At 42.7% G+C, this 27,871-nt stretch overlaps 1 protein-coding gene across 1 annotated transcript in view; it reads right to left on the reverse strand.

Annotated features, from left to right (window-relative positions):
* RNFT1 (ring finger protein, transmembrane 1) overlaps positions 1 to 27,871 on the reverse strand; it is a 192,284-nt gene that overhangs the window by 42,359 nt on the left and 122,054 nt on the right. The window contains exon 5 of the mRNA XM_085649415.1: positions 16,481 to 16,634. Within this exon, the coding sequence (XP_085505541.1) occupies positions 16,481 to 16,634 (154 nt within the window). The remainder of the gene's footprint in view (positions 1 to 16,480; positions 16,635 to 27,871) is intronic.

Here is a 27,871-nt window from a genome sequence, read left to right on the forward strand (position 1 = left end):
AACAAAAGCCAAAGCCTGTTAGAGGTGGCGTGAGGGAGTGGACTGGTGCGCACATAAGGAGAAGCCCATTTTTTAGGCCTGTGGCATTCTGAAGAAACATGAATGGATATGGGGCAAATGGTGTGACTATCATGGCTTATCAATATGACAAAGCACTGTTATACACTATTGATTTCGGAGCCTGTTACCATACCGTGCCTTTATACTGACCAAATATCGTACTATGTTATACTGTGGTTTGCCGCAAAACTTTCAATAAAGTTGGTTATAAAAAAATATTTTCAAAAAAGAATCCTCAGATCCTCCCCAATCAGATTCCTCTACAGGCCTATTGAGAAAGGAAGGCCCTGGCTATGACCTGTAAGGTTAAGTTCCGGCCGGCGCTAGATTCAGTATCAGGCAATGCCAGTTCAGCTCAATATCGGAGTCGGGTATAATGATGGGGTAGTCGGCCTCAGGAGCAACACCACTGCAATGGGATCACAGAATGACATTGATCCTGTGCCTCGTCCAAATATTTGAACCGGCATGGTGAGGTTAAAGAGTGCTTTGACTTCTTCAATTTCTTGGACTTCTTGTGGGACTTAACCAACGAGTTTGAGCACGATGACAAGCATCTGGACAGACTCCGCAAATGGGCCTGGGACGTTCTTCGCAACCGGGAACTGAAGCGCTGTGGAGGTCACTGGTGTCAGGAGACTAGGAGCTTCAAGGAACACACCCCGGGCGCCTTCGGGTTTATGGCACAGCAGTCCTCACAAGTTTTTGAGTTGTGGTCCTGCTCCAAGCGCCAAAACCAAACCAGATGGGGGTCTGTCCAAGACATCTATCTGTGACAGGAACCACAGGACTGAAACCCCACTGGGTTCTAGGGGGACATTCCTGACACTATGAGACATGTCTAAAAAAAAAAAGGGTCTCGATAAAATAAATGTCAAAAAAAGCCAATCATGATTGGAGGTAGCTCTCTCCGGATCTGCGCTGATTGATACAGAAAGAAAAGAACTGATGTCAGAGCGCTGGGGTGTTGCCTATAAGCCCCACACAAGTCACTTCTGGTGCAGACTTGCAGACGCAGAGTCAAACAATACCCCCTACCTGCGCTCAGAGGTACTGCTTGAAAAGATTCCAGATTCAATCTTATGCCTGGGGATTATTCTAAAATATGCAATCCACGGCTAGAAGCCTCTATTAGATATGTCTAATATGGAGGCAAGAGTGATATATTAGTATACAAAATAAAACATTTTACCTTGCACATCTTGTACTAAAAGACCATGCAAACTCCTGTTCTCTTGATAAATGCAGCTAGACCTATTTTCTTTCATTCCCTTTCCTCTGATGGCTATACTCGAGAAACACATTCAGGAATAAATGGAATTGGCTTGGGCTAAATGAAGACATGTATTTGTTCTGAGAAGCCAAGCTGTTGTAGTGCATTCAGAGAGACTGATGTCACTTCAGGCATAGTATAGCAAAAACAAAGGGTCTAATGTACAAAAAAAGCATTCAGTAGTAGTTGCAATCTGCACTTCAACCTTTACCAATGCATTGGTATTTTGTGAACTGACCTATGTGCTAATAGTTCGGTTTGCAAAAAAATACTTGTCTTGTATCGCAATTCGGCCTACTTCCGGAATATTAATGAAGTAGGACACAAATTGAGATGCAATACAATTTGTTACAATCACAGGGATGGTGGCCTTCTCGGGTCAGCAGACGACCATGTCTGTAATTGCTATTAAATAAAGCATCATTTAAATGCAATATGCTTTCCTTAACAAGTAAACAGAATGTGTTAAAAAATGTTTCACAACTTTTATTTAAGCGTAGGCTGTGGTCATAGGACCACAGCCTACTACGAAAGCTGTTTGTCAACATTCACAAGGGGAAAGGGTACCTTATTTGTTTGAGAATGGGTTCCCACCTCCTTTGAGGTGTTGGCGACCTATAGATGGTTTGTAACTACAGTAGCGGTCTGAAACCATTCATACATACCTTGAGGAATTGCAAACTTGAAGGGATGGCCTAAATATACCCCTTCCAAATTACAATAAGGTATGTACTCTGAAACCTATTTTAGGTTGCAGTAATGTGTTACTGTATCCCTTTGGGTTTTATGCATAGCTAAAAGCTATTTTGGGGTTAAAGAGGATCGATTTTGCAAACTGGAGCCTCTGCAACCACAAAATCGATTTCTACTTAAGATCCATAGTGTTTTAGAAGTCGAAGGAGCGATATCAGACAGGTCATGCATTTCATGAAAGTTATGTGATTTGACCTTTGGTCACGTGGTGTGCTGGAAACAGCTAATACCAGCTGTTTCACACGTTTAGCTCAAAATGGTTTGAGGAAATACAGAATCCAGATGGTCGTACAGGTAGTTGTTTCTATGCAGGAGGCAGATGATGTCTTGGATCATAGCCATCTTGAATTGTTACTTCCTAAGATATTTGTTGAGGTGGCATAAGTCTAGGACAGCCTCTATTGTCTGGATTTCTTTGAACCTGGAAAACCCTGGGTAAGAAATCTGTTCACATCTTCTCCATCAATCCTCTTAATTGGATAACAATCTCTTCCTCTAGTGACTTCAGAAGCTTATGGATTTTTTGTTACTAGTCATCTGTGAGGTCAAACAGAATGATGTGCAGAATTGCCAGTTTTAATGGCTTTGATGTTTTTGGATGGCATGATATCCTGCCTCCCACCAGTATGACAAAGGTAGAGGTAGTATGGTAGGTGGAGTTCTCCTTTTGCATGTGCAAGGGTTCATGATTAAGAAGACTGTAAACCTATTCCGATATCATGATAGGAATAATCCCTTTTCACACAAAGGTATGCAAGAAACTTGGCTAGCTCGGTATCCACTGCGTTTGTTCCATATTCTCAGTCTTTGATCTCGAGATGTTAATTCCTCTATAGCCTCTCTCTATATTAACCGTTTGGTGACGTAAAAGGGAGAGGCCCTCCTCAACCAAAGAGGTGGTTTGTCTTTGGGTAATGATTGAACACATTCCATTGGAGTAAATGTATATTGTTATTTAGGGAGTCAGGCTACAATGTTATTGTCACAATCAACAAAAGGCAAATCATTTGCAAATTACTTACATTGATGTCAACAAGGTATCCCAGTGCCAAGACAAACGAGCATTTGCAATGTAATAGGTTTCACCTTTGGGAACTTTTAAGTATTTAGTGATGCAGAACATTATTGCACATTAGTGCAACGTAGATCTCTGTGGCTATAAAACTATCACTGTGTAAGCACTTCGTCAAATGCCAAACCAGGAGCATGTTAAAAGTGCTACCTTCTGAATACAGTCTGATACGGTTCTGCATTTTTTTAAGACTGTATTCAGCGCCAAAATGATTTTAAAAATGGATAAAAGATCCTACATCAAGCCGATTAAAATATCAGCTACTTATCAAAAAAAATCAGTCCTGCCTTTCAAGAGTGCTATCATGTTAAAACAATTTTTCTTTTTTCTAAAGTTAAAGACAAAGGCAGTGATGAAGCATCATGTGGGAACAAATACACAGCAACCCGAAGAAGAGGCCTTTTTGACATCGAATAGAAAAGCAAGTCACACACTGTCTCTACTGCTGCTAAAAGCTGTCGCAGACGGACATTTTTTCCAAGGCATTTTAGCACCTTACGTCACGGGGGGAGGAGAATATGTTGATGCGGATTAAATGGTATAAAACGCATAGAAATTAAACAAAGTCCAACATGCGCACAGAGGCCCTGTTAAAACCGAAAAAAAGCCAACATTCCAAAAAACATAATCAGGGCCATAACGAGAACAAAACAGTGTGCACACAAGTCCCAGTTAAAACAGAACAAAAATAATCATTACAAAAACACAGGCTGGGCAGAAAGCAACTACCTAGTCTAACGTGCAGTGTGTGGATGTTGTGAGGGCTGGCAGGGAGGGGCTCTGGAAGAGAGACTCCGGATCTGAGGCTCTTAAAATATAAAGTGAAAGCACGAGCACTTCTGTGTAATGAAGGGAACACACTTCTCATGTGCTGAAAGGGGAGCTCATGAAAGCAAAAGGGAGGAAGGGGCTAAGGAAAGGGCTAAGGGTGGATGCATGGTGTCAGGGTGACTTGGGTGAGGGAAACAGATAACAGATAACTGAGGAGGTGGCTTAACATCTAAAGATGAAGACTTTGGAGCTTGGGGAACAGGGTTCGACCCTCTCGTCGGTTGTAATTATTAGCATATCACTAAAAAATAAATGAATAAACATCGATTTCGCAGGGGAGCTTAGGGGTGGTCAAGGGGGTGGGGAAGAGTCAAATAAATAAAAAAAAAAGCCCAACAGGGGAATGAATTATTATTATTTTTTTTAAATGTTTTGTCAGGTCGTGTGAAAGAGGAAGTTGTATATTCCTGATTGTGATACCCGCGCATTGCTCTGCCTGAAGAGGTTGACTTTTCTGCCCAGTGTGACATCACATGCCATGAGGGGGCTAGACTAGTTGCACTTTGTCAACGTCATCAAATGTGCTTGTGGTACGGAAATGTCTTTTCCACCCCTGCGCCTGAGGCATGCAGCTTCCCGCACTTCTGAAACCTTCTCCATGTCACACCATTTGCCATGGGTGCAATGTAGACCCGTGTGATACAAGTGCCCCGCGTGCCTCGGATGGCTCAGCCAAAGCCTTTTTAGATCTCGCCTATGCAGCACTTGCGCTGTCTCTTCGAGACATTCTGTATTCAGGATATTGCAAAACCAAAGGGGATGATGGACGGAGTGTTGAACATTGCAAGCACTCACCCCCAGTCAACTGATCTGGGTTTTATCCATCATCATTATTTAGCTCACTCCGCCACCCCAGTTCAGACATGGCCATATGCAAATCAGTCTGACCCTGCGCCTCATGGGAACAGTCCAGCCCGAACTGCCAAGCCATGTCTTCCCTCATTTCAGTTTTGGACACTGAAAACTCAGAGACCCAGCATACACTGTGCATTTCTTTCGATGGGATTAGTCTTGCTATACCTGAGCACTGAATTATCTCCTCCAGGACTTGTAAGAGCTTGGAATAGCAAAACACTGTTGACTAATCTTGTGCTCCCCAATCGTGTGAATCCGACCTGCGCTTGCTGCTCCCTGGAACCGTTTAGAAGCTGCCACAGACTGAAGCTCCTTGCATTGAAGTTTGACCTTCTGTGTACCAGAAATCTTGTTGCACGTTTTCCTAACCAATTCCTGCATTGCTTCATCCAGAGGCTATGTCCGTTCCTGTGCAAATAGCTACACATTTTCTTTCAGCCTTGCTTGCATATTGCTTTCTTCCTTTTCTGTCTTTTGTCTCAGTCAGGTGCAGCACTAGGGCTGCTTCTCTTCTAATTGTTTCTTGTGTGTTCCTTCTGTTCCTGCTATTATTTCCCTTTGCTTATTCCTTCTGTTGGTCATAGCTCTTGTATCCCCCCCTTCCCCGAGTCTCATAGCTACTATTCCTTTGTGCCGGTTCTCTGTGTTTCTTTTGCTGGCTCTAGTTCCCTTGAAGTTCCAGTCTCTTGTTTAATAAAGTTCCTAGAATCCGTGTACTGGACTTGCCTGTTTGTTCTCCAGTTTTATCTTGAATGTCCTGCTCCTGACTAATTGCTACAGCTCTTATGCTCCTTTCTAGTGCCTGCTCTGTGCACTTCCCTGAGCTCGTGTCTGGTATGTGTGCTATTTTGTCCTAACTGGTTTAAGTGCATTCCGTTTGTACAGGCTTGGCTCCTGGTTTCAAGGAAGCAATTTCTGCCCCATCCGTTCTCTTGTATAACATGTAGTCTTAAGTGTCTTTACTTTAACAGTGTGACATTTCTATTTTCCTAGGATTCAACACGGTTTCCTGCTGGAACCATAAGGACTCAGAGTGTATAATCTTTGTTTGTTCTTCAAGGTCCAGATATGGAATCACTTCTTCAGTCTCCTTTCTATGGCGTTTGCAGGGTGACTATCCGTAACAGTAATCTGCACAGAGTCCGACATTCCCTGATGCTGTAGGAAGTTATGAGTCTAAACTGTGTACAGCCATAGTGGTCACCCAGTGTGTTTGTTCATTACTGGTTCTGTTCCCAGTTTGGTCACATTAGGATGGCTTTGCCTTCTCTATCCTATTCCTGTGCGTTACCCTGCTTGTGAAGAAAGGAAATGCACTGACCTATGCTTTTTGTGCTCTCCCCAATAAGCTGAACGGTTCCTCTTTCAAGCCACTATTGGCAGTTATTGCGGCTAAACTATTCTCAACTATGACATGCGCAGGTGCTGTTATGCATGGTAAAGACGCCTGGATCCAGGTTAAATTGCAACCAAACATGTATAAGTGAGTTTTTGGTCTGCCGCAGAATGCTTCACCCACACAAGCTTCGAATTCGGACTCATGCAACAAACCATAGGAAAAGCTACTCCATCATCAAACCATGGTACAAAATACGGTCAAACCAAAGAGGTTCACTAGTTAATACCCTGTGGCAGGCTTTGGAAAAGGACCCTCACTCCATTTACAGTAAATACAGATGGTCATCGCTGGAAGAAACAGACACAATGGACCTATGGAACTTGTACATACCTCACTTTGCCTTTTACCACGTAATAAACAAAGCTGCAAAAATATAAATGACAAACATACACTAACTAGCCACACACGTCTGCATGGTGTTACAAAAACCCGAAGCCAGCAGCATATCTAACCACAACATACTTAGTGTACCTAAAAAGAAAGCTGATGGCCATCCGATTTTGTGTTCTGCTATCCTTAACCGACCAGCCATCAAGGACACATAACGGCCCAAAGTCATGCAGGCTATGTGGCGTCGTGAAGGAAGACATCATCCACCAGGTTTGCATATGTCCACTTTTAAAGAACGCTCATATTTTAAGATTGAAAAACATTTTTAACGACAGGGGCATCGGGATGGCCATAATAAAAGGCCTTAATCCATCTGAGCCTCAGAATAACTATAAATTGATGAAATTCCTGGTTTTATATGAAAAATTATTTAAAGGAAGTATTTTATTACTGGAAATAAATGTTAATATCCAGGGTGCTTGAATCCAACCTGCTAACAAGCTTAGAGGATTTATAGGTTCACCGGCACAGTGGCACTTTACAGACAATTATACCTCTTAGTGGTCTAGATGTTATTAATCCTATGGCACTTAACCATCTGACCTTCAGATTAACTGTACATTGATTAAATTCCTGGTTTATATGCAAAAAAAGTATGTAAATGAAGTATTGATTTCAGGTAGCAAATTTCAATACTTGAGGTATTTGAATGAAAATCCTCTAACAAACTTAGATGATTTAAAAGTTTAATAGCACCATAGGACTTTACAGAAGAAGATTACACCTCTAAGTGGTCGAGATGTCAACAATCCTACGGCACTTTATAAATAGGAAGCTAGATGGTCCAACTTTTCATTTAAAAAAATAAGCAGGATGGGACCCCGATGGGACCACTATTTCACGAAGTAGTCTTACATTCGATATGAATGTTGGTGATTTTATGGGAGTCACCTTAATCACAATATGACAGTGTGAGGACTTATTTCTCTACCATCAGTTATGTTACAATACAATATTATTACGAAATAATTAACATGATGCCAGATGGCTCAAGTTTCAGTAACCAATCTGGACTTGTCGGACCATGTTGTGTCTAGAACTTTATGAAACCATTAGTAATTATGCACTACATTACATCAAGACTTTATGTGCTTTTATGTAGATTTGCGATGGTTTTTATTAACTTAAAACAATAAAGTTTGATTTGAGCTGTTGTACAGGATTGATCTACGGACACTTTCTGCGTGGAAGATAAAGATGACGTTACCCTCTCTTTCATGAACCTAGGTTACCAGCTGAAGACCTTTAACATCTGTCATTTTAAAAGTCAGCAATGAAATGGATAGGCAAATATGCCAAATAGTCTTCATGCGCAAGCAAATCAAAAGATGTGCATAACATCTATCAAGGTCTTACTAGTGTAAGGCACCACGCAGTACCAAATTTTATAATACATTACTGGCTTCAGGTCTGCAATCAAATTATTCCCCAAAGAAGTGATTACACCTCAGTCACCACACATGCAAACCTACTTCTATGGTTCCTACCTGCGAACAGTTAAAGGTGACAACCAGCTGGCTGCAGCGAGGGACTTGAAGAATCTCTTTCAACACATTATCTTGCTGAAAATGTAACCCAATCTTGTAATAAATGTATATAAAAACAAACTGGAGCGGGAAAAATATGAAAAACAGCCATAAAATGTCTGTCTCTAACATAGTGCTGAGGTTTCTTTTAAATACTGCTGCAAACTCTGCATCATTATTACTGCCACTCCAGATCTGGTGAAAATGTTTTTCTAAGAACTAGGATACCTTTCATACTGTGACCTCACAGGTTCTACTGTGAAGTCATTTCTTCCGATATAATAGGCAAGGTGATAACCAGACAACACCTGAAGGGGACAGTATTATGTGCTAATAAATATGAAGTGCTATAAGGGCAGGTTAAGGGCACTTATGTAAAAAAAGATAGCAGGTTGTCAGGTGAACTGAATTCCATATTAAGGGTCAAGCCTATTACAGACTCAAAACATCTGCAACTAGCAGTCTTGAGATCGGACACTAACCATTAACCTGATCGTTTAAGCTCAAATTTTGAACCTTCATGCACTCTCCAGGTCAGGTGTCCACAGGTGCCTTCGAGAAGTTGTTAGGATTTCAGACCGCAGGCTGATTGCGCAGCCCAGATAAGGCATTCTGTGCAAAAAGGATAAACCAGAGCAGCAATGTTTTGTGAAATCAATTGTTGTCTGAGGATGAAATCTCCAAGCTAGTAGTTCAATTCAACAGTCATGGATGAATAAAAGCATTTGAGGAATTTTCCTCAACTTATGGTATTCCTGTGTTAGAGCAACAATCCAGAGACGCACAGCAGGAGTCCTCGTTTCCTATGAATCTTACTGAAGATGGTCTAGGAAACACTGGTACACAAAGAGCAGTAGATGTTGATTTTGTGCGGAGGATGTAGAGAGCCAGGAGAGGAGACCGATGTATGTACCATGCTGAGTACTTCAAAGCACACACATTCTTTTTGTTAGACATTGCAGTTCCCAATAAAAGTAAACAGGAATTACGAAGTGTTTTTTAGACGTTTCTGCCAAACACATACCAGTTTCCATTTGTAAATTACAAAATAAAATAACTTGCATATACTTCCCCAATGGCAGAGCTACATGAAAACAAAGTTAGAAAGAAATACCTCAAGAATACTCACTTCTCTTTCCATTCCTGCTAGTTTTGGCCTCTCTTCTCTTAGTACAGCCAATACTTTTTAATAGCCCCCGGATGCATGCTTTAAACATTCCACTCTACTCCAGGGGTAGCGGTGCCTTTATTAATCAAAAAGTACTCTGATGTAGCCTTTTTTAGAGCGAGCACCACATCCTCATCTAAGAGGAGAGCACGTTTTAATGTCCACCTTATATTGGCCTTAGTTCCTGGGACCTGTAGTGTCATTGTGACAGCTGAATGATCTGAAATGTGAGCTGGATGGTGTTGGATCTTTTTAATGTTTGCCGCTAAACCTATTTCAACCAAAAAGTAATCCAATCTGGAATAGTGACGATATTTTTTACTATGGTAAGTATAGCCTCTTGACTGTCCTCCCAGATGTCTCCAAACATCTACAAGCCCTAGATCTTGCATCATATTTTTAAGAGCCCGTCTCGTTCTAGGCACCGGGCACTCTACCTTCGTGTGGAACAATCAAGAAAGGGGTCCAACAGAATATTAAAATCCCCACCCAAAATCAATGGGACTGTAGCCTCCACTAACCTTCGCTTCAAATCTACAATATGCTGTGGGTAGTCCTCATTACGGCCATAAAAGGTGACACAGAAATTCACAATCTGCCCATTTCATACCGACTAAGACCCATCTACCGGAGCTATCCCTAGTAGAAAACTTAAGCTCAATCCCAGCACCCCTCCTTATAAGAAGCGCTACCCACCTAACATCATTGTACTTGATCGGAGTCTAAAAGATTTTGGACCCAACCATACCTACGGAATAATTCCTTACTCTCACTTGCCACCAGATGAGTCTCCTGTAACACCATAATATGCACCTGGCTTTCTTCTAGATACCTCAGCACCACCCTCTGCCTAGATCCTGACCGGAGACCATTAAAATTCCATGTGAGGATATCTAGATTAGCCATCATCCCCCCTCTCTAATTCCCACCCCCTGCTCCACATTTGACTAAGCGATAACGGGGACTTATAATTTTTTTATTTTAACCCCACTGCTCCCCACCCATGCACCATCACCATCCCCACCATCCCACTCCACCCCTCTAGTACTGCCCTGGGGAACCCTCCCTATCTTGGTAGGCATTAAAATGCCTGATGGGCTAACCATTGGGGATATGTCAAGGAAAAAGAGAAGTAAAAGAAAACATATTTGCCGCACTTCAAACAACCCGGGTTGCATTTTCCAAACTCTTGACTCAACCGGTCTATAGTCGACTGCTTATCATTTGGCGAATTCCTTCTTTTTTATAGTATCAATTAATGCATCAACATCTTCAACTGAGCGATAATTATGCATTTGTTTATCCCACATTATGGAAATTTTAATTGGACCTAGGCCCTCAGCTTCCGTAGTTCCTCCATCCCGTTTCCTAGCTCCCATTGCCCCTGTACCGTGAATTTGCAGATGTCTGAAGTGATTGTTACAGAATATCCCTCAACTGTAGACGGCCTATCTTTTAGGGCCCCGCTGAGAATCGCTCCTTTGACAGTGTAAGAGAGAAAATTCACCAGGATCTTCCTGGGTTTGACCCTTTGGGGGTTGCGGCAGAAGGGCTCCCCATGTGCTCTTTGGATTTCTTGCTTGAGGTTTATGTCATTATTATCCTTAAGAACTGTATTTCGGAGTATGTTAATAATAAAGGCCTTCATATCCGTACCCTCTTCCGCTTGTGGAATATTCAAGAATCTTAAGCTATTCCTACGTGAGTGGTTCTCCAATCTCTCAAGATCATCCCTTAGGCTTTGAATTTGCTTAGCCAACTTAAAGATCTCAGAGATTGTCACATCTTGTTTGGTTGATCCCACCTCATTTTACAAGATCTTAGCACAGAGGGTAACCTCGTCCAATTTTTGTGTTAACTCAGAGCATGAAGCTTGTATGCCAACCTGGTTGGCCTCGAAAACGTCAAAACGATTCTTGATTTCGTTTTTTAGCCCCAATAGCACACTTGCCAGTAAGACGTCTGCATTCCCCGGGGTCCCCTCTCCTCTTTCGCCAATCTCATCCTTCCTTTTATGGGGGTCTTCAACCTCCTATGATGAATCCATCACTGCCAGAGCTTCAAACCTGTTGCTAGTGGGAACTGAACTATATTAATTTGGGCTTTTCCGGAGTCTATTCCGGGCTCACTCGTCCCATTTTGGTGGGAGGCTCTGCTCTTACCACTCTCAATAACATTGAGATCTATATTAGGTGCCTCCATTCCCGCACTTTTAACAGTGTTCACTTCTTCCGACCTTCCCCTCTGCATACTGGGTAAAACGCGAAAAAATGACTTAAGCGAGGTGTTATTTTGATTGGTATGGTAGTTTACTTTTTATTTATTTCTTCAGCGTTTATTTTTTTTAAATGGAGATTTGCCTGTTTTGATACTTTGCAAAACCCCTCTGTCTTGGCGACCCCGCTTTCCTTTGTAGAATCTTTCTTGGTGAACCTGAGTCTCTGACATGGGGAGGCCTGTTCGAAGAGATGGTAAGGGAGTGGGGCTCTAATGGTTTTCTCTATCAGTTCAGGGCAAGGAAGTTCTTTAAAAAAGTTAGGTTGAAGAGTCTAAAGGCAGCACTTACTCTTTGGCTGGGAGTAAGGAAGATGATATGGGCTATTTCTCGGATTTTTCCCCAATTCTGGACACACCAGGTATGCCCGAGTGCCTTCAAGATCGGTTAAGTCTCTCATTAAGGAGGCTGGGAATTGAAGCCTGGGGGGGGGGGGGGGGTCGATCTCCCGGCGGTGCCGGGTATGATGCCCTGGGAAGTGCTGGTAGCAAAAACGGGGGATTCCCTCTCAAGATTCAAGTACCTGCAGCTGTCATTTGGGGTGGTGGCCAAAGGACAAGAGATTGCCAGGATGTGGGAATCTGAATCAAAACTACAGAATGAGGCCCCCAGGAAAAAGGAAGTCGCTGATTGGTACTGGACTTTGTTAGAAACCAAAGATCAGAAGCTAAAAGCACCATATGCGATTTGGGAAAGAGTTAGATGACGGAACCACAAACAATTTTGCAACTTTCTTTAAAAATACTTTATAAGGTGGTTAAACCCGCCAATTTGAAAAGGAATTCTTTCTTCACAATCAATAGGCTCTACTGGTCCCCTCAGAAAGTAGCTACGTTTGTACTAGAACCGATCCCAAGATGTTGCAGATGTGGCATGCTAAGAGCCGATGACCTACATATGAGTGCCCAAAACTCCAAGAACATTGGCAGACTATCGAGAAATTTGTTGATATTTTTCAGCTGAATATTACAATGAGCCCAACATTGGTACTCATGGGGTTGGAGGATCGTTCTAGTCAGTCCTTATCAGCAATCAGGAGGGATCTCCTTTTATATATGATGCTTACAGCCAGGAGAGAGATCTGTAAGAGATGGACAGATCCTCTCCCCCCTCAGGGTGTTGACTGGCACCAGGCAGTTAGAACTATATGCAAAATGGATACTGGTGTCGAGGGGGGACCCTTGCAATTTGATTTGGGACGATTTCCTGAGTTGGTCTGGAACAGCAAAGGCGACATCCTAGGATTACACCAGCGTGAAACCAGTAACCAGGAAACTGGAAGGACTGGATTAGCAGGGCCAGATGTTTAATTGCAAGTGGCCTGAGGGCGGAACAGGTCGAGTATCAAGGCTCGGATTTGCAAACATTGGTGATATGAGGACACTAAAAAAAAATTAAAATAAATAACGAGTATTACAATCAAAGTGACTAAAAACAATAAACTATTCAGTTATTGTTTACTAGCATTGAAAAATAGGGTAATCGTGACAGTAAATCTTTGAATGCAAAAACAACAGTTGATGGACAGAATGCAGAACAATGTCATACATTCACCCCAGTACAGAGATATGGGCCTAAATCCATCGTTGTTTAGCTCACCATGCCATTCCAATCTGAACCCAGCCATATTCAAATCAGTCTTGACCCTGTGCCTCATGGGAACAGTCCAGCCCGAAATGCCAAGCCAGGTCCTCCCTGGACTGGAAACAAGCATCCTAGGACCGGTTTCGGGGTTTCACCCCTCGTCACCCAGGATAGCTTGACACTGGATTCAAGCTAACCTGGCTGATGACGGCTGATTAGCCAGAAACCGGTCCCAGGATGCTTGTTTCCGGTCCAGGGAAGACCGGACTTGGCAGTTCGGGCTGGACTGTTCCCATGAGGCACAAGGTCAGACTGATTTGCATATGGCCTTGTCTGAACTGGGGTGGGAGAGCGAGCTAAAGAATGATGATGGATTAAACCCAGATCAGTTGACTGGGGTTAAGTGCTTGCAATGTTCAACACTCCGTCCAACATCCCCTTTGGTTGAATAAATCTTTGAAAGCAGATGAAGCAGTGTATAGCCCATCTTTCATAAGCTGGGATTTTAAATATTTCACCCACATTACCTTATATACTTGGCATACATGCACATTATGTGTTAATTCATTTGGTCTGCACAGCTGACAAGCTACATTTTGACAAAATATTAGCCCGACCAATTGTGATGGTCAGTTTGCACCGCCATCCAAAAGGAGAGAAGCTTACGACTATCGTTAGGGTTTGGTACTTTTATCAAGCAAGGTCACCTTAGTCTTGAGAATCTGGGTCAAAGATGTTTTATTCTCAGTAAATTGTTTGTCACCTGTTAAACGCATCTCAAACACCTGCTATAGCTGCTTCTTTGTTTTACTCTTTCTTCAATCCATGAAACAATGATCAGCAAGTGAGTGATTACCATGTCTAGTTTATGAAGATAAACAGTTTTACACGTTTTTTAATAAAAGAATACAACCCCAACTCGAGGCCTAGGTCTCTTTTCCTACTATTGCGGGTTCACTTACTGCCATCCGCAATCCATGCCCTTAGAAACTTTTAATGTCTGGGGTGCTCTAAAACAAGACCTGGGAGACCGCATATAGCAACTTAAACAACTATAAGCAAATAGGTCTTCAATAGAGGACCCATTTTATAATCACCTTATGAACGGTTCAAGTTACAGAGACATGCAAGTGCCGACAATACCCTTGGGAATGATTATTGAAAATGTTGATTGGAAATGGTTGGTCGCTGTTGATTTATGGTTAAAAACCTCAGATATTTGAACATTGCAACAGCTTCCAAGGATTTATCTCTGTTTTGTTTCTAGATTGATTTAGCTTTAAGCAACTTGCGAGTGGAAGGTCTTCTGGTGAAGCAATACTAAAGTAAGACCTGTTACCGTTCTGTTTTGAATATATATATGATCACAAGTGTGTGAAATTAGGTTTACAATCCTTGATTAAGATAGCGAATTGTCTTTATTATATCCATTTTTCGACCACAATTGGCAATATATAAAGAGGATCACAGAACTCACTACTCAATGTCTCTCTCTACTTGTTACTTCATATATTTTCTGGAGGCGAGAGTTGGATAGAAATATACGATCTTCTCACTGGTCAGTTGAGAAGGAAAGGTTAAAGAGGACTGAAAAAGTATTTTATTTAATTAAACCTAGCATTCCTTGAGAATATCAATTCTTTTTCTTAGTTGAGAATATAACGGTCCACCTCATGCAACTCTGAAGGTGTCTCTGTTAAGATATATGATCGCTCCTCTGGTGATCTAATAAGGGACGGTCACACCTATTAAAATATGTTTGATTTTGTCTTTTTTCAAAAAATGTAATATACATAAATAGAACATTGGTTCCGTTAGACTAGGTTAGATGCCATAAGCCCGATACTGTTGGACAAGTTGTAGAAAATTCAATTCAGAGATATGTAATCATGAATACATCGTGTCATTCAAAGTATGAAGATCTAAGATTGAGTAAATAGACAACTCTTCATGTTTTCCCTTATTTTGGGAAATCAGTCCATCTTAAAATGTACCCTATAGAGAGGGTTGGAATTAGTGTGGGTGTTTTCACTTTCCATTGAATCATGAATAGATCTTGTCCTTCTAAATGTGGAGATACAAGATTAAGCAAATATATAATTGCTAATTTTATGATGTACTCCGTACAGAGAGTTGGTTATCAGGTAGTTGTTCCCACTTTCTATTGAACATACATTTGGTTTTTTATCCTGTAGCCTTGCTTTCTGGATAAGTTGTAGGCCTCTGTGCCACTACATACCGGTTTGTATTCCAATACAAATAATTACTTCCAATATTGTTGAAGTAAGTGGTATAAATAAAGTTTTCTCAAAATGACTTCCTTTGACTTGCTCCTTTTACGTAGCTTTATGTAATGATTTTGTCACGAGAAGGGTAGAGTCTTCTCTATGGAAACTTCCATCTGTCTTTCCAAACACATTTCATTTTCATTTCTTTTCACATGGGTGAAATTCTTTATTAGAATAAGTTTTAAGATTACACAGTAATTATTGTTTTGTTCCGTGTCTATACAGGGGTCATTCATCTGTATTTTATTTTAAAAAAAGTCCTGAAGATGTGCTAGTGGATGCAAACAGTTGTAGACCGAAACGTCGACAGTTACACCGATTTCATAGATCATTGCATCAAAGGCAAAGTTGTCTGCAGAATTTAGTTACACTGCCTTGTAAATGTTTGAAAACGGTGTACACATTTGTAGCAAAGAAGGATATATATTATTGTAACTTCTGGTTGCTTTGTGTTTTGTAATATTTAATAAGTTCTCTTAGCACTTGGCTTGTGTTTCTTTAACCTCCAATAAGGGTCCAAAACATTTCCCTTCTCCATTCGGAGCAAGCGCAGAGGGGCAGGCAAACGCGATTTGGTTCGCAGCAACATTAAATACATTCACTCCTCCTCATATTAGTAATCACCTACATAGTGTGAATACATTCACTCCTCCCCATATTAGTAATCAACTACCTAGTGTGAATATATGCACCCCTCCCCATATTAGTAATCACTTACCTAGTGTGACCTTTCTCATTTAATTTGGGAACCTTTTTGTGTTGAAGTCCTACTTGTGCTCTGAGGACACTGCTACTGTACTACACTATGGAACTGGCAGCTCACTAGTACACTGAGGTGTGCAAGAACACATGCACCAAAGTGAATGCAAAAAACTACTTGGTGCAATAATGCTCAACATAGAATTGCAGATTTAAAAACAATGCTGAACCATACCAGATTTCCAGTCGTTGAATACAAATTATTAATTGACACTTTCCCACACGACGTGCATGTCAATGCTCTTACCTTGGACTTGTAAGACATCACAAAAGAAGGCACCAACAGGACGAGGCACTTGAAGCCCATAAAGCTGAATTTGAGGACGAAATCGGTGATTCCCACAATCCAAAGCACGTCCCAGAATTGAAGGAACTCAATAGTTGGGCTTAAAAATATTAAACTGAAAAATGGAAAGGCAAAGTAAGAAGGACTCCATCAGTGCATCCCACAAACTGCAATAAGACATACTGCATATACATTTATTCAATTCAGGAATATAGACTTCAAATTTAAAACTGAATAAAGGCATAGATTGGAACAAACAGTATTTTAAAGAGTATCACTTCCAGAAAATGGCATATCTCTACTGTGCTTATTCAAAGGTCCCATTACTTGGAATGGTGTTTCATCGCTTGGAGCACAATGCCAAGCCCACCAGCCTCACATTTTTCTTGCCAATGTGACAAACCGTTCCCAAACATTCATACCCTCAAGGAACCACCTAAAATAAGTAGGGTTTCCTCTTTCAGATTAAAGTGCACTGCTCTCTTACATCCGGTCTCTTTCCCATTCTCATAATAGGAGTAGAGTTGCATGCCAGCAGGTAATTGAACCAGAAACCTTTTGTAAACAGAGCCTTAGACGTCCGGTACCAGGCACCAGCTATCGTATCACATTCAGCCAGTTGTTTGCCTAGCAGTAAAAATTGGAACCTGCTTCTCTGACTTTCAGTAAATGTCTTGACTGGTTTATCTCCGATTTTTATGCTGCGGTCTCTCCATACCTAAACTACTCCTCTCAGCTCCGTCCCCTACCTTTTTATGCAGTGAAACAGCTTTTTACCTTGTGCATGACTGTCAGAAGCTGCTGACCCTGTATCATCTTTACCTTTTGACTGGAAAAAAATCATCTGGTGCATACCTACACTTATTACTTCACTCCATTAAAAGTCCTTAGTTGAGATGGATGGTAATTTGAATTACCCACTAATTCCTCATTTCCTAGTGGATCTTCATGGACCAACTTGTAATGTGCTGTTTTTTTTTTTTTTTTTACAAACCTGGAGTTACCAGTACTCTCGGAACCGAAACTCTGGGGTTTGAGAAAACCTGGCCCATTTACGACGCCACTCATAATGATGGCCTTAGTGCTGGCACTCATTGACAGTACCTCCAGAACCACTGGACTTGCATCCAGAGACTGCATCAATCACACAGGAGAGCACAGGATTTCATCTCCACAAAGAAGTGTCAGGAGAGGAGCATATGGTTTTGGCCAACAGGTACAGCCCAGAATACGCTTCCTGCCAGAGAGTTAGTAACGCACTATCCAGCAGCCCTCCTATTCCTGTGTGGTTGTTACTCTGACTAGCAAATACACAAGTAACAAAGGTATCCCTTTCAAAGGCGAAGGTGTTCTGTTGCACAACTATCTTGCCTCTACTGGCATCTAAGCACCTATTTCAGTTGAACTTAGAGGTCCAGGAACATGACAGGGGTGTCAACCACCCAGGAGTGAAAACCCCTTCAAAGACATCTGCTTTAACAGCTCTTTTGGTAAGCCTCATTGCAAGGAGGAGCTTGCCTCCCCCTGCTTTTCATCCAGTCTTTCGTAAAACAAAAGAGGCACAGTAAGAAGCAAAAGCAGCATGAGGCACTTTCCCCCACTGAGTGGTCATCCCCACAGATCAGCCACCAGCAACATCTCATTTGGAGGTCTAAACAGGTGCCCACAGAACCCAGTAGTCTGCAACTTTCCCTGCCACACCAAATCTTGGTGGAGGACCTCACAATGGCACAATCCAAGGCTCAAGGCTCTTCAGGGTCTATTGGATAGCAAGAGTTCATCTCCTCTGCACTTAATCACTTTTAAACTCTTCCCTGTATGTCTGTTGTTTATAGGAGTTCGACTACATTGTGGGCAGTCAGACATGCCCCATTAGTCAAGAGCAGCAGGATTTAGAGTTGCAGTGGCCATCTTAGCTTGACCAGATGTAAGCAAAGGCCTTTCCTCCAAGTTATCCTTCATCCTTAGCTCAGTGGTCTTTCGGAATACTTCCAGTGTGATGATTTTCACTCGCCTGTCAGCTTCAGATACTTTTGCAGCTACTCCTGCAGGACCACTGGGGATGGAGGAGGGCAATGTGCACCATCCCATGGCCTATATGAAAGAGGTATCACTTTGTGGGAAGGGCAAGGAGCAGCCTGGACAGAGATTCCCATTAGCAGAAAAGATCAACACCTTCCAAGAGCTACAACACTAGCTGGCAAAGGCTGATGAGGCTCGGCTCATCGAGAAACCCGCAGTGGTGAATGTCAATGCGCGTTGGCGCTTCATCATGGGTGTCACTCGTTATGCAAGTGCAACTACAAAAAAATCTATTCTGAAATGGCATCCCCACTGCTTTGGCCATCAAGATCTAGGTCCTCAAGCTGCCTCAGGAGATTTGAAGCAGCAACACTTTGCCTATGTGAAAGCATAAAGCTTTCAAAACTCAAAGAAGCCATATAGCTCTACCCCATGGGAAAAAGATGCAGCTACCCAGAGGTCTCTTCCTGAACAGCGGTGGCCTTTCCAGGTGCTAGCAAGACTGGTTAAAGTCTTCAGACCTCAAGCCTTTTGGCCCGGAGGTGATAAAATGTCCACTTACCATGGAATAGCTCATCCGATACATTAGACACCTACGGCTGGCATGGGAAAGAGATGTTGGTGGTCTTTCAAATAAAGTGCCAGAGTGGCAAGATGCCCGAATGACCCCTAGGAGGACTGCTATCACCATGCAATTCCGAGTGATTCAACTGCGGATTCTGCACACAATTTTTATCGCTCCCTCAAAACTATGCCACTTTGGAAAGATACCCTCCTCTGACTGCATTGGGTGCGGGATAGCAGAGGGAGATTTCTTCTACCATTTGGCCCTGCCCAGACCATCACTTTTTGATGTAGGGTGCTGAAGATATTGGGAGGGGTGTTGGGTTGGCCGTTAGATCCTGAACCCAAGCACACATTATTACAAGTTACTGAAGAGCGGAGTTCTAATAAAAATGAAATGCATCCTCGACATGAGGCGGTTAGTGGCAGAAAGGGATATTGCCTGGGAACAGGGGTTATGAGTCATACCTGTCCGTGGAAAGATAGGCTAAAGTACTGAACCATTGTATGCTCTTAGAATAGGCGGTTTATGAATCCAGACTAAAGATTACTTGACTGCAATCCAATGGTTGCCCACAAAAACATGCTAAGATTTGGTCCTCTGAATGGCAAGAGCATAGAAGTATTCATGGTAGGGTAGGAGGTACTTATGGATCATACAGAGCAAGGGGGCCAAAGGGTCTGCCAGTGGAATGAAATAGATCTATACAGTACGTGGTGGTTCACTCCTCACTTTACTATATTAAATATGAAAGGATTGAGACTTTTTTTGTGTAAAGTGAGTGAGGTGGGGCTTCAACTGCAGGGATCACTAGGTTATGTACTATGTGAAAAATCAATAAAATTATATTATAAAGAAAATAAACGTCCACTTGATGAGAAGACCCGACTCTGGCCCTCTCCAAAATAAATCCTCCAGGATTACGTTAGTGACATTCATGGCCAAGTACATTCATGGCCAAGTCACAGGGTACCATTTAAGCTGTACTAGCTGACCACAACCTTCATCCATCCAGGCAAGCCTTTGAAATCCTCCAAGCCCATATCCTCCATTTTCTCCAAGCATTGGAGAGCTGCCTTCAGGAGTTGGTTCCTCTTTCTCAGGCTCTGTTGTACAGTACAAGAGGCAGAGCGTCAGGACACTAACCAAGACTTTGCTCTACATTTCAACAGCCAATAGGTTCCAATGCGTTTCACAGGGACCCACCTCCATCCTTGGCACTTTTCAAGAGGCCCAATTAACACACTATTGAGTGGGTTTACCTTACTGCTCCCAAATAGCACACTGAGTGGGTTCTTTTGGTAGTATCCAATAGTTACACTCTATGATTGCCCCAGCTGCCTCCATCCAGGCTACCACACCACCAGGTGGCAGCTCAAGAACCTCTGCAATTTGAGACGCTCTACAATGTAGCATCAATAGAACTTGCCCGGTCCTCTGAGGGGGTGGAAAGAGCTTATAACTTCTAATATTTGCTCATAAGGAAAAAAGTCGAAGACTTTGTCCTATTCTGGAACTGTATGATCTGAATCAGTTGCTACCCATGCAGAAGCTCAAAATGCTTACTCAGATACTGCTGTCACGTGGCCCATAGGGACATTGTTGCTTTCACTAACCTAGCATGAGCACGTTGCAGCTTGCCTGCTGCTTTTGCGCATGTTACTACACGTCTTTATTTTTGCAATAATTTCAATGACTGCTTTCACTTGGGGACTCATCGCTGTGTTCACTCTCTGAATGTTCCTGGGATTTTGACTGAACATTATGTGCAAGGTCGAACAACAATGCCCCATGTTATTTTGTTCTGGCCAGACCTTAGCCCTTAGACAAAACATATCAATGTAGCTGTTTGGACAACGTACTTTGGTTTTTAGGGGGGGGGGGAACGAATAGGTGGCACACACACTCTGAGAGGGACCTTTCCTGGGAGAAGAGAGAGACAGCACCTATGATGTAGATCTACCATCTATATGCTAAGGTATGGGGTCAGCTGACAAAGCCCAGAGATCTTCTATTAAACAATATTCCTTCTTCTTAGCAAGTGCAGGGAGGTTAGGCATTATAGTCTTTTCTCCATTGTCTTTTTATGATGAAATCTCCCTTCATGATATATGGACTAGCTGCTATGCTGACTGTATTTGTACTATGTATTTTCCTGCTTGTTGTAGCACTTACACTGCATGTTAGGGCACGTTAGTTAAAATAAATATTTTAAACTGTTTTGTGTCTGTCAGATCTTATTGTGGACAAGTACAAGAGTGCGAGCGAAAGGGTGTGTCTTGTTACCGCGATTCCCGAGAGATCTGGGCGTGTTGTGTTCTGGAGTGTCTAATCATGCGTTTCTCTGTGAGAGAATAGGAGAGCAAGTGAGACACTATAGCTAGTTGGTTCCTGGGCTCGTGGGTACTAAGGTGGTAAGAAGACTATACACCAAGGTCCCATATTCCTGCGCGTAATTCTGTATTTCTGCAGAATCCCTGCAACACCGGAAGCTGGAGAGAATGCCAAATGGCTGTGTTCAGTAAACGTGGAGCACATTTGCCTTCACCTTTCGCTCCTAAAGAAACACAAAGCAAAATTCAATTGAATCATGGTGGAAAACTATCATAACCAGTACAGGATCTATACCAACATTTTGGCCTTGGTGGATACCTTATGATGGTCTTTTGTGAGCATCTTAATAGAAAGTAGTGGAGTCTATCATAGGTCTGATAGTTTGTATCCTGTTCAATCTTGGATTCCTTGTGAACTATGCAGAATTCTTTTTGATGGCATCTAGAAGGATGCTGGGGTGTGGCTAGAGGCCTAGAATGGCAGTTGCTGGTTTCTAGAGACCCAGTCAAAATTCTTCAGCATCAACCTCTTTTGCAACCTAATCCATCCAGAACACCCAGCATAGGTGAAGCCAGTCGATCTGTGATGAGAAACCCTGTGAATAATGGTGAGAGTAGCAGTCCTGGATGAGGTGTGGACTAAGAGGTAAAATACAGCTCTCACCCGTGCTGCAATCAACCTCAAAGTCAGCATTTGGGGCTGCTGTGGAGGGAAGCAGAGATCCTTGCCCCATCAACCTGTAGAAACCGAAGCCATGAGAGGAGGAGAGCAACATACAATTACTAAGGATTAAGCAGCATAGACCAAGCACCAGGCCAAAATTGATGAACCTGCAAAATCCCCTTTAGCCATGACGCAGGCACCTGAAGGAGTGAGGAATAGGAGTTGCAGGGGAGGAGCTACATAAGCTTCTAACTTGACAGGGATCCTACAGGCTACAGACCATACCCCACCAGACAAAATTGAGGACTTTGGAGCAGATTTAGTCCAGCTGCGTCAATATTTGTAAAAACTGACAGAGTAACTGGGGTGGAAGAAAAAGTCTTGGTATTTAAATATGCAGTCAAGGAACAGCAGACAACGGTAATGAGACTTGCAACATCTTCCAAAACTCCTGGGCGAGTGGGTGGAGGACGCATAGGATAGAGCTCATCTTAACAACATCCGCCTAGTGTCGACCCCCAAGGGAGCAGAGGGAACACATTTAGAACAATTCTTGGATGCATGGTTGATTTCATGGATCCCCAGTCCCACCTCCAGGGGTCACTCCAAATACAATCATTGCACAAATGCTAAACGACAAGGACAGAGACACCATTCAAACTAAGGCATGTGTCAATGTGCAACAGTACATGCATCGTTCCTCATTCTTACATTTCCAGCTACACCAAACATGCACAACAGCTTCGAAAGACCTTTCATGGAGTTAGATAAATACTAAGAGCTGCGAACCTTAAATATCTGCTCCTCTACCAAGCGAAACTCAAAGAACTCTTCAGTGGCAGTACATTCTCCTCCAACACCCCAGAGACTCAGCTGCTGAATGAAAGGTTTTGGTCATGGGATGAAAATCACATACAGACAAGGCAAGGCACCCCACAAGAGGTCGACTGACTCACCTCGCGGACAGTTGTCACCATACAGATGGAGAAGCTGGACACAAAGGGGGCATACGCCCTGCCTACAGACTCAGCACACACGCCAGACTCAAACTTCACTGTAGACAGAGCAAAGCAGGAGAAAGATCCTCCAGACCAGAAATGCATAGCACCACAATGCCAGCTATGGTCTGTGGACAGCGTACAAGATACAAGTTGACAAGGTGACAAACCATCTGCAGACACCCCTGTCCGACCTCTGGCCTTTCCCTAGGTGAGATTGATCTTATATGGGCGCAGATTACACATGAATGGTGACAGGTGACTGGGGGGGAATGGGGGAGGAGGCACACCACGCTGGGTTAATAGAGTAACTGAGCAAGACTGCATACATTGCCAGTATCCTGCCATGTAGCCTTTACATTTGCCCACTCCTTAGGGATCTTATACTTGGGTTGGGGAGTGCCATGAAAAGGGCCTTGTAACCAAATGCACTCGCTCACCATACTCCGTTCAAAGAGTTGGAATGTTGGGTTGTGTTCTGTTCCAGGGTACTGACACAAACTATGTAACAGTTGGTTTATACATGGGGTGTTTAGAATTCATTAACATATACCTCACATTTTAGAAGTGTAGAGAGGGGGGAGCGAGTTGAGTTTTGTTTGCATTTTAGGTACTTATGCTCTTCACTTTGATGACTTCTACCAGACTCTAGATCAGAGACCTTATATAATTTCAGACTGGTCAAGTGGCGTCGGTCATCAAATGACAGACCTCACATAAGGAAGCACTATCAGTCACAGAGGTGGCGGGGTTTCTTAGCCAACTCCAGAACAGCAAGTCCCCTAATCCCAATAGCCAATTCCAGAACAACAAGTACCCCAGCCCAAAGGGCTTCCCTGCAGAGGGATCGGTGGCACAGGTGAGCTTTCTAGCAAACCTGTGAGAAGCCAGAGGCACTGCAATGCACAAATACTGCAGATTGACAGAAGTATGCACCTCATGCAGACCCAACTCCCTGATAAAAACAAGCATTGGCATAGCCAAAAGGTCTCGCCTTTGGGACCTTATAAGTGTTTAGCAATGCAGTACATTATCCCTCACTGGCATACCAACACATTGCGAGCCTTAAATAATATAGCTCCACATACCTCGGAAAAGCACCAAGAAGTATTTTTTTTGCCTCCCTCTGCTCCAATTATACAACTGCCAACATCGGAGGACTCAGGATGCAAAATAAGTAACTATGAAATGGATGTAGAAAGAAAAGTGCGTGTTCTGCAGAGAAGCGCCTAGAAGCGAGTCGATAACCCTATGTTTCTACCCCCCACTTTATGCTTTTTGTAATGATGTTTGTAACTTTGTATCTCTTGTAATGAAACGTGTTCTATTCTATAGCCTGTAACACCTTTGGGTAATGTTCGCAGTGTATAAAGATGCAAAATAAATCCAACTTGGTGATCTGTGTAGATATTTGGAGATATGGGGTGCTGTGGACATATGCAGGAACTGAATGCAAACATCTGCGCTCTAAAGCTATAGTTGCACTCTTCCAATATACAGAGAAAAACTTGCATTTCACAGAGGACTCCTGTCAGTGTCATAAACAATACCTGAGTGAGCAAACATTGTGTGAACCTACTGTTTCCTCTAATGGCGATGTAGATCTGCTATCTGAGCTTTCCGGTTCCAGCAGGACAGCTCTGTCTAGTGTCATCCTGAAGTGACCACAAGGGAGCCGATGTTATTTCTGTGCCTAGTGCCCACAGAGTTGCTCGTTAGTTAGTCTTTGATGAAATTCAGAAGTGCTTAAAAAGCGACAGCCTTTGAAGTGCGCGAGGCAGGATCCCGTGCAGCGTCTCTAGTGATCGTTATCAGCCGAGCTTTAAAGGGAGAGGTGCTGCCAATAACATCCTTCTTTGGAGCAGCTGATGGTAGACCTAGAAGGAAACGTGCGGGTTTGAAAAGGCCTTCTCATGCGCGGGCAGTGATGTCATATTCTCTTAGTTCGATTTCCAAGAGAATAAACACATGCCGCCTTTTTTGCTCCTTTCCATCAGTTAAATGCTAAAAGGGGATAATTCAAGACGGCGGATGCTTAATGTGGCGCAGCAGCGGAGAATGCACTCCGGGTAAAATCAAGCACAGGGTTATTCCAAAAATGGCTTGTTCTCTGCAAGAGGAAAGACGTTCTAAAATAACATTCCTCAATCGCAGTGCATCTACGAAGAAGAATCCCACAAATAAATGACAAAAGTAAATGTAAGGTGTTTTTAAAACCGCACGTAAAAATGGAGTAGAACAGTTTGTTAAATCGGGTCGTGCAAAATCTGCGCCGGAGTTGTGGGCACATTTTTATAGGTGAATGTGACCAGCCAGAACACGCCTTTAGTAAAGAATGTTTACGATTTGCGCTTGGTTAGCAGGTCGACATCACTGTTTACTTGATAAAAAGCCATCCCTTCTCCGAAGATGAGAGTTGTACTCTGTGCGCGGCCGCGAAAGTGAAAGTAATGGCCAGCGATGCGGAGGAAAAGATAACAAAAGGCAGATAGCGGCTGCGCGAGTGCACACAAGCTTAAGACCAGGAAAAGTTTGTGGGTAGCACTTTGAAAACCCCCTTACTAAAAAAGTCGAGCAAGCAGCGCATGCGCTGCTCTAGGCTCGACCTAATAAAGGAGAAAATCCTTGCCAAGTATCTTTCAAATTGTCTTGTTTATGTTGCAGGTGCCTTGTACATCCAGATCAAAATAGCTTTATGCCAAACAGATCCACAAGACAACATCTGTAGGTTAAACAACCACTGGCTATACTTATGATAGATTATGAGAAAGCCTTAGATTCCAATGACTAGATTATTTCCAGACCATTCCCAATGGAAAAAGAGACCAGACACAGACGTACTCTGTCCCTGCTCCCTTGCCCTTTCTATAGAGCCTTTGACAAAGTGTCTTCGGATAGATGCTCAGCTCCTGGGATTTGAGTGGACAAGGGCAGTGGAAGATAGAATGATGCTCTATGTTGGCAATTTACTTTTCCATTTACAGACTCTAAATGAACAGGCCTGTGTGCACAACAAATACTAAAAATGTACAGGAATTTCTTGTGTCTCAGGGTTAAGAAGTCAAGTCAGTAATATCCCCTATTTTGGAGGCATAAGTCGAAGATGAACTGGGCATTGAAACTGAAGACAGTAAATGTAGGCTTTAGATACCTGGAGATGTATATTTTGATTAATCAGACAAAATGATAGCAGAGGAATACAGTAATTCTGCTGGACAGCCTGCAAAAAGACTCGACATACTGGTCCACACTCCCATTACCTTTACTGGGGAGTGAATCTATAATTAAGATGGTGCCTCTCCCCAGGTTCTTATATAAACTTTAAAACTTTCCCTTCCCACCACATCTTGCAAGACTTTTTTTTTTTTTTACACAACCAAACTCCATGAGAACTTTTCCTGAGGAAAAATTGCATCTTTAGAGTAGCAATGAACAAATACAATTTTGACGGAGGTCTGAGAATGGCCAATATGCTAGCCTACTACAGCATGTCACAGATAATTGTTGATAATGACTGGATACATGACCTGCGATCTGACACCACCCATGCTGTTTAGTGTTGGGCTCTGGGTGGGATGTACCCATACCCACTGCTCTTACAATATTGGGGGGGGGGCTCCTGTCAGGCCTATTATGAATCAATCAATCATGGCAACACTTCTCTCAATATGAAAATACACCAGAAAAAAAAGTGGCTTCCCTTTTCGTTACCTGGAGCTAGGGGCAAATGAACAGAGAACAGTTCCTAATGGAAAGGTTACAAGACAAAACTAGTCAACTAGTAGCATTCATTTATTTTAAAAGTAAATTAATAGCTACCCTGATTTAATGAAAAATATCAGTTCTTATGATTTAACAAGGAGTAGTTTGAACAAACATTAATCAGAGACATTAGCCATAGAGACTGGTCAAGAAAACAATATTTTAATTTCTAGTCCCTCATGCTTCAAGAGGTGGGACGCCATAAGGGAAAGGCAGTGACACACTACATGCTTCTTTGTTGAACTCCAGTTGGAGTTTTGCCTGCAAATACAACAAACCTGTAACTATCTTTAACTCAGACATGCCCTATCTACACACTTCAGAAATTCAGATGCCATGATATATTTCACCTTACTGGAGACGAATATAAAATCTCCCTGTTACAGCACTCCATTGTAACTAAGAGCGGCAGTTTCTGTTCATGGGCATCGGGGCTCCGCCCCATTACATTCAGCAATAACATAACAAAATACAATAACAATGCTCATATTTTGATTTAATAAAAAAAAAAAAAAAAATATACCCCATTGTTGTAATTTTGTATCGTAGAACATGGGGCACGGTCTGCCCCACTCACCGACACCAGCTGTTGTCCAATAACCATATGGACACCATCACGTGACTCAGACAGTGAGTCTACCTGCTTGCTCCCTGAGCAGCCCCTAAGAAGTCTACGTGTTTGCCGGGCTGACAACCACACAGCCCTGAACCCTGTGACGAGTTGGGAAAGGCTGTGGCAGGCGGGAAGCCAAGGAATCGAGTCTGCGCAGACTCTACCTGTAGTATGTGCGTGAGTGTCAATCCCCGAGTAGTCATGGACGCCATTTTAAGAACTCTGCGAGTTCGACTGCGTGTTTGTCAGGCAAGCCGAGGTAGTCTGATGATGATTCAAACACATGAATTACTGCCGTGCTGGCAGGTAGCCCTAATGGTTGCTTGCGCACAGCACTGAAGGTTGCTTTCGGGAGTGGGACTTGTGCACGTCGTGTGAAATGTTATGTGAACTTG

The sequence above is a fragment of the Triturus cristatus genome, chromosome 3_2 (genome assembly GCF_964204655.1).
Source record: "Triturus cristatus chromosome 3_2, aTriCri1.1, whole genome shotgun sequence".
In the NCBI taxonomy this organism is placed as follows: domain Eukaryota; kingdom Metazoa; phylum Chordata; class Amphibia; order Caudata; family Salamandridae; genus Triturus; species Triturus cristatus.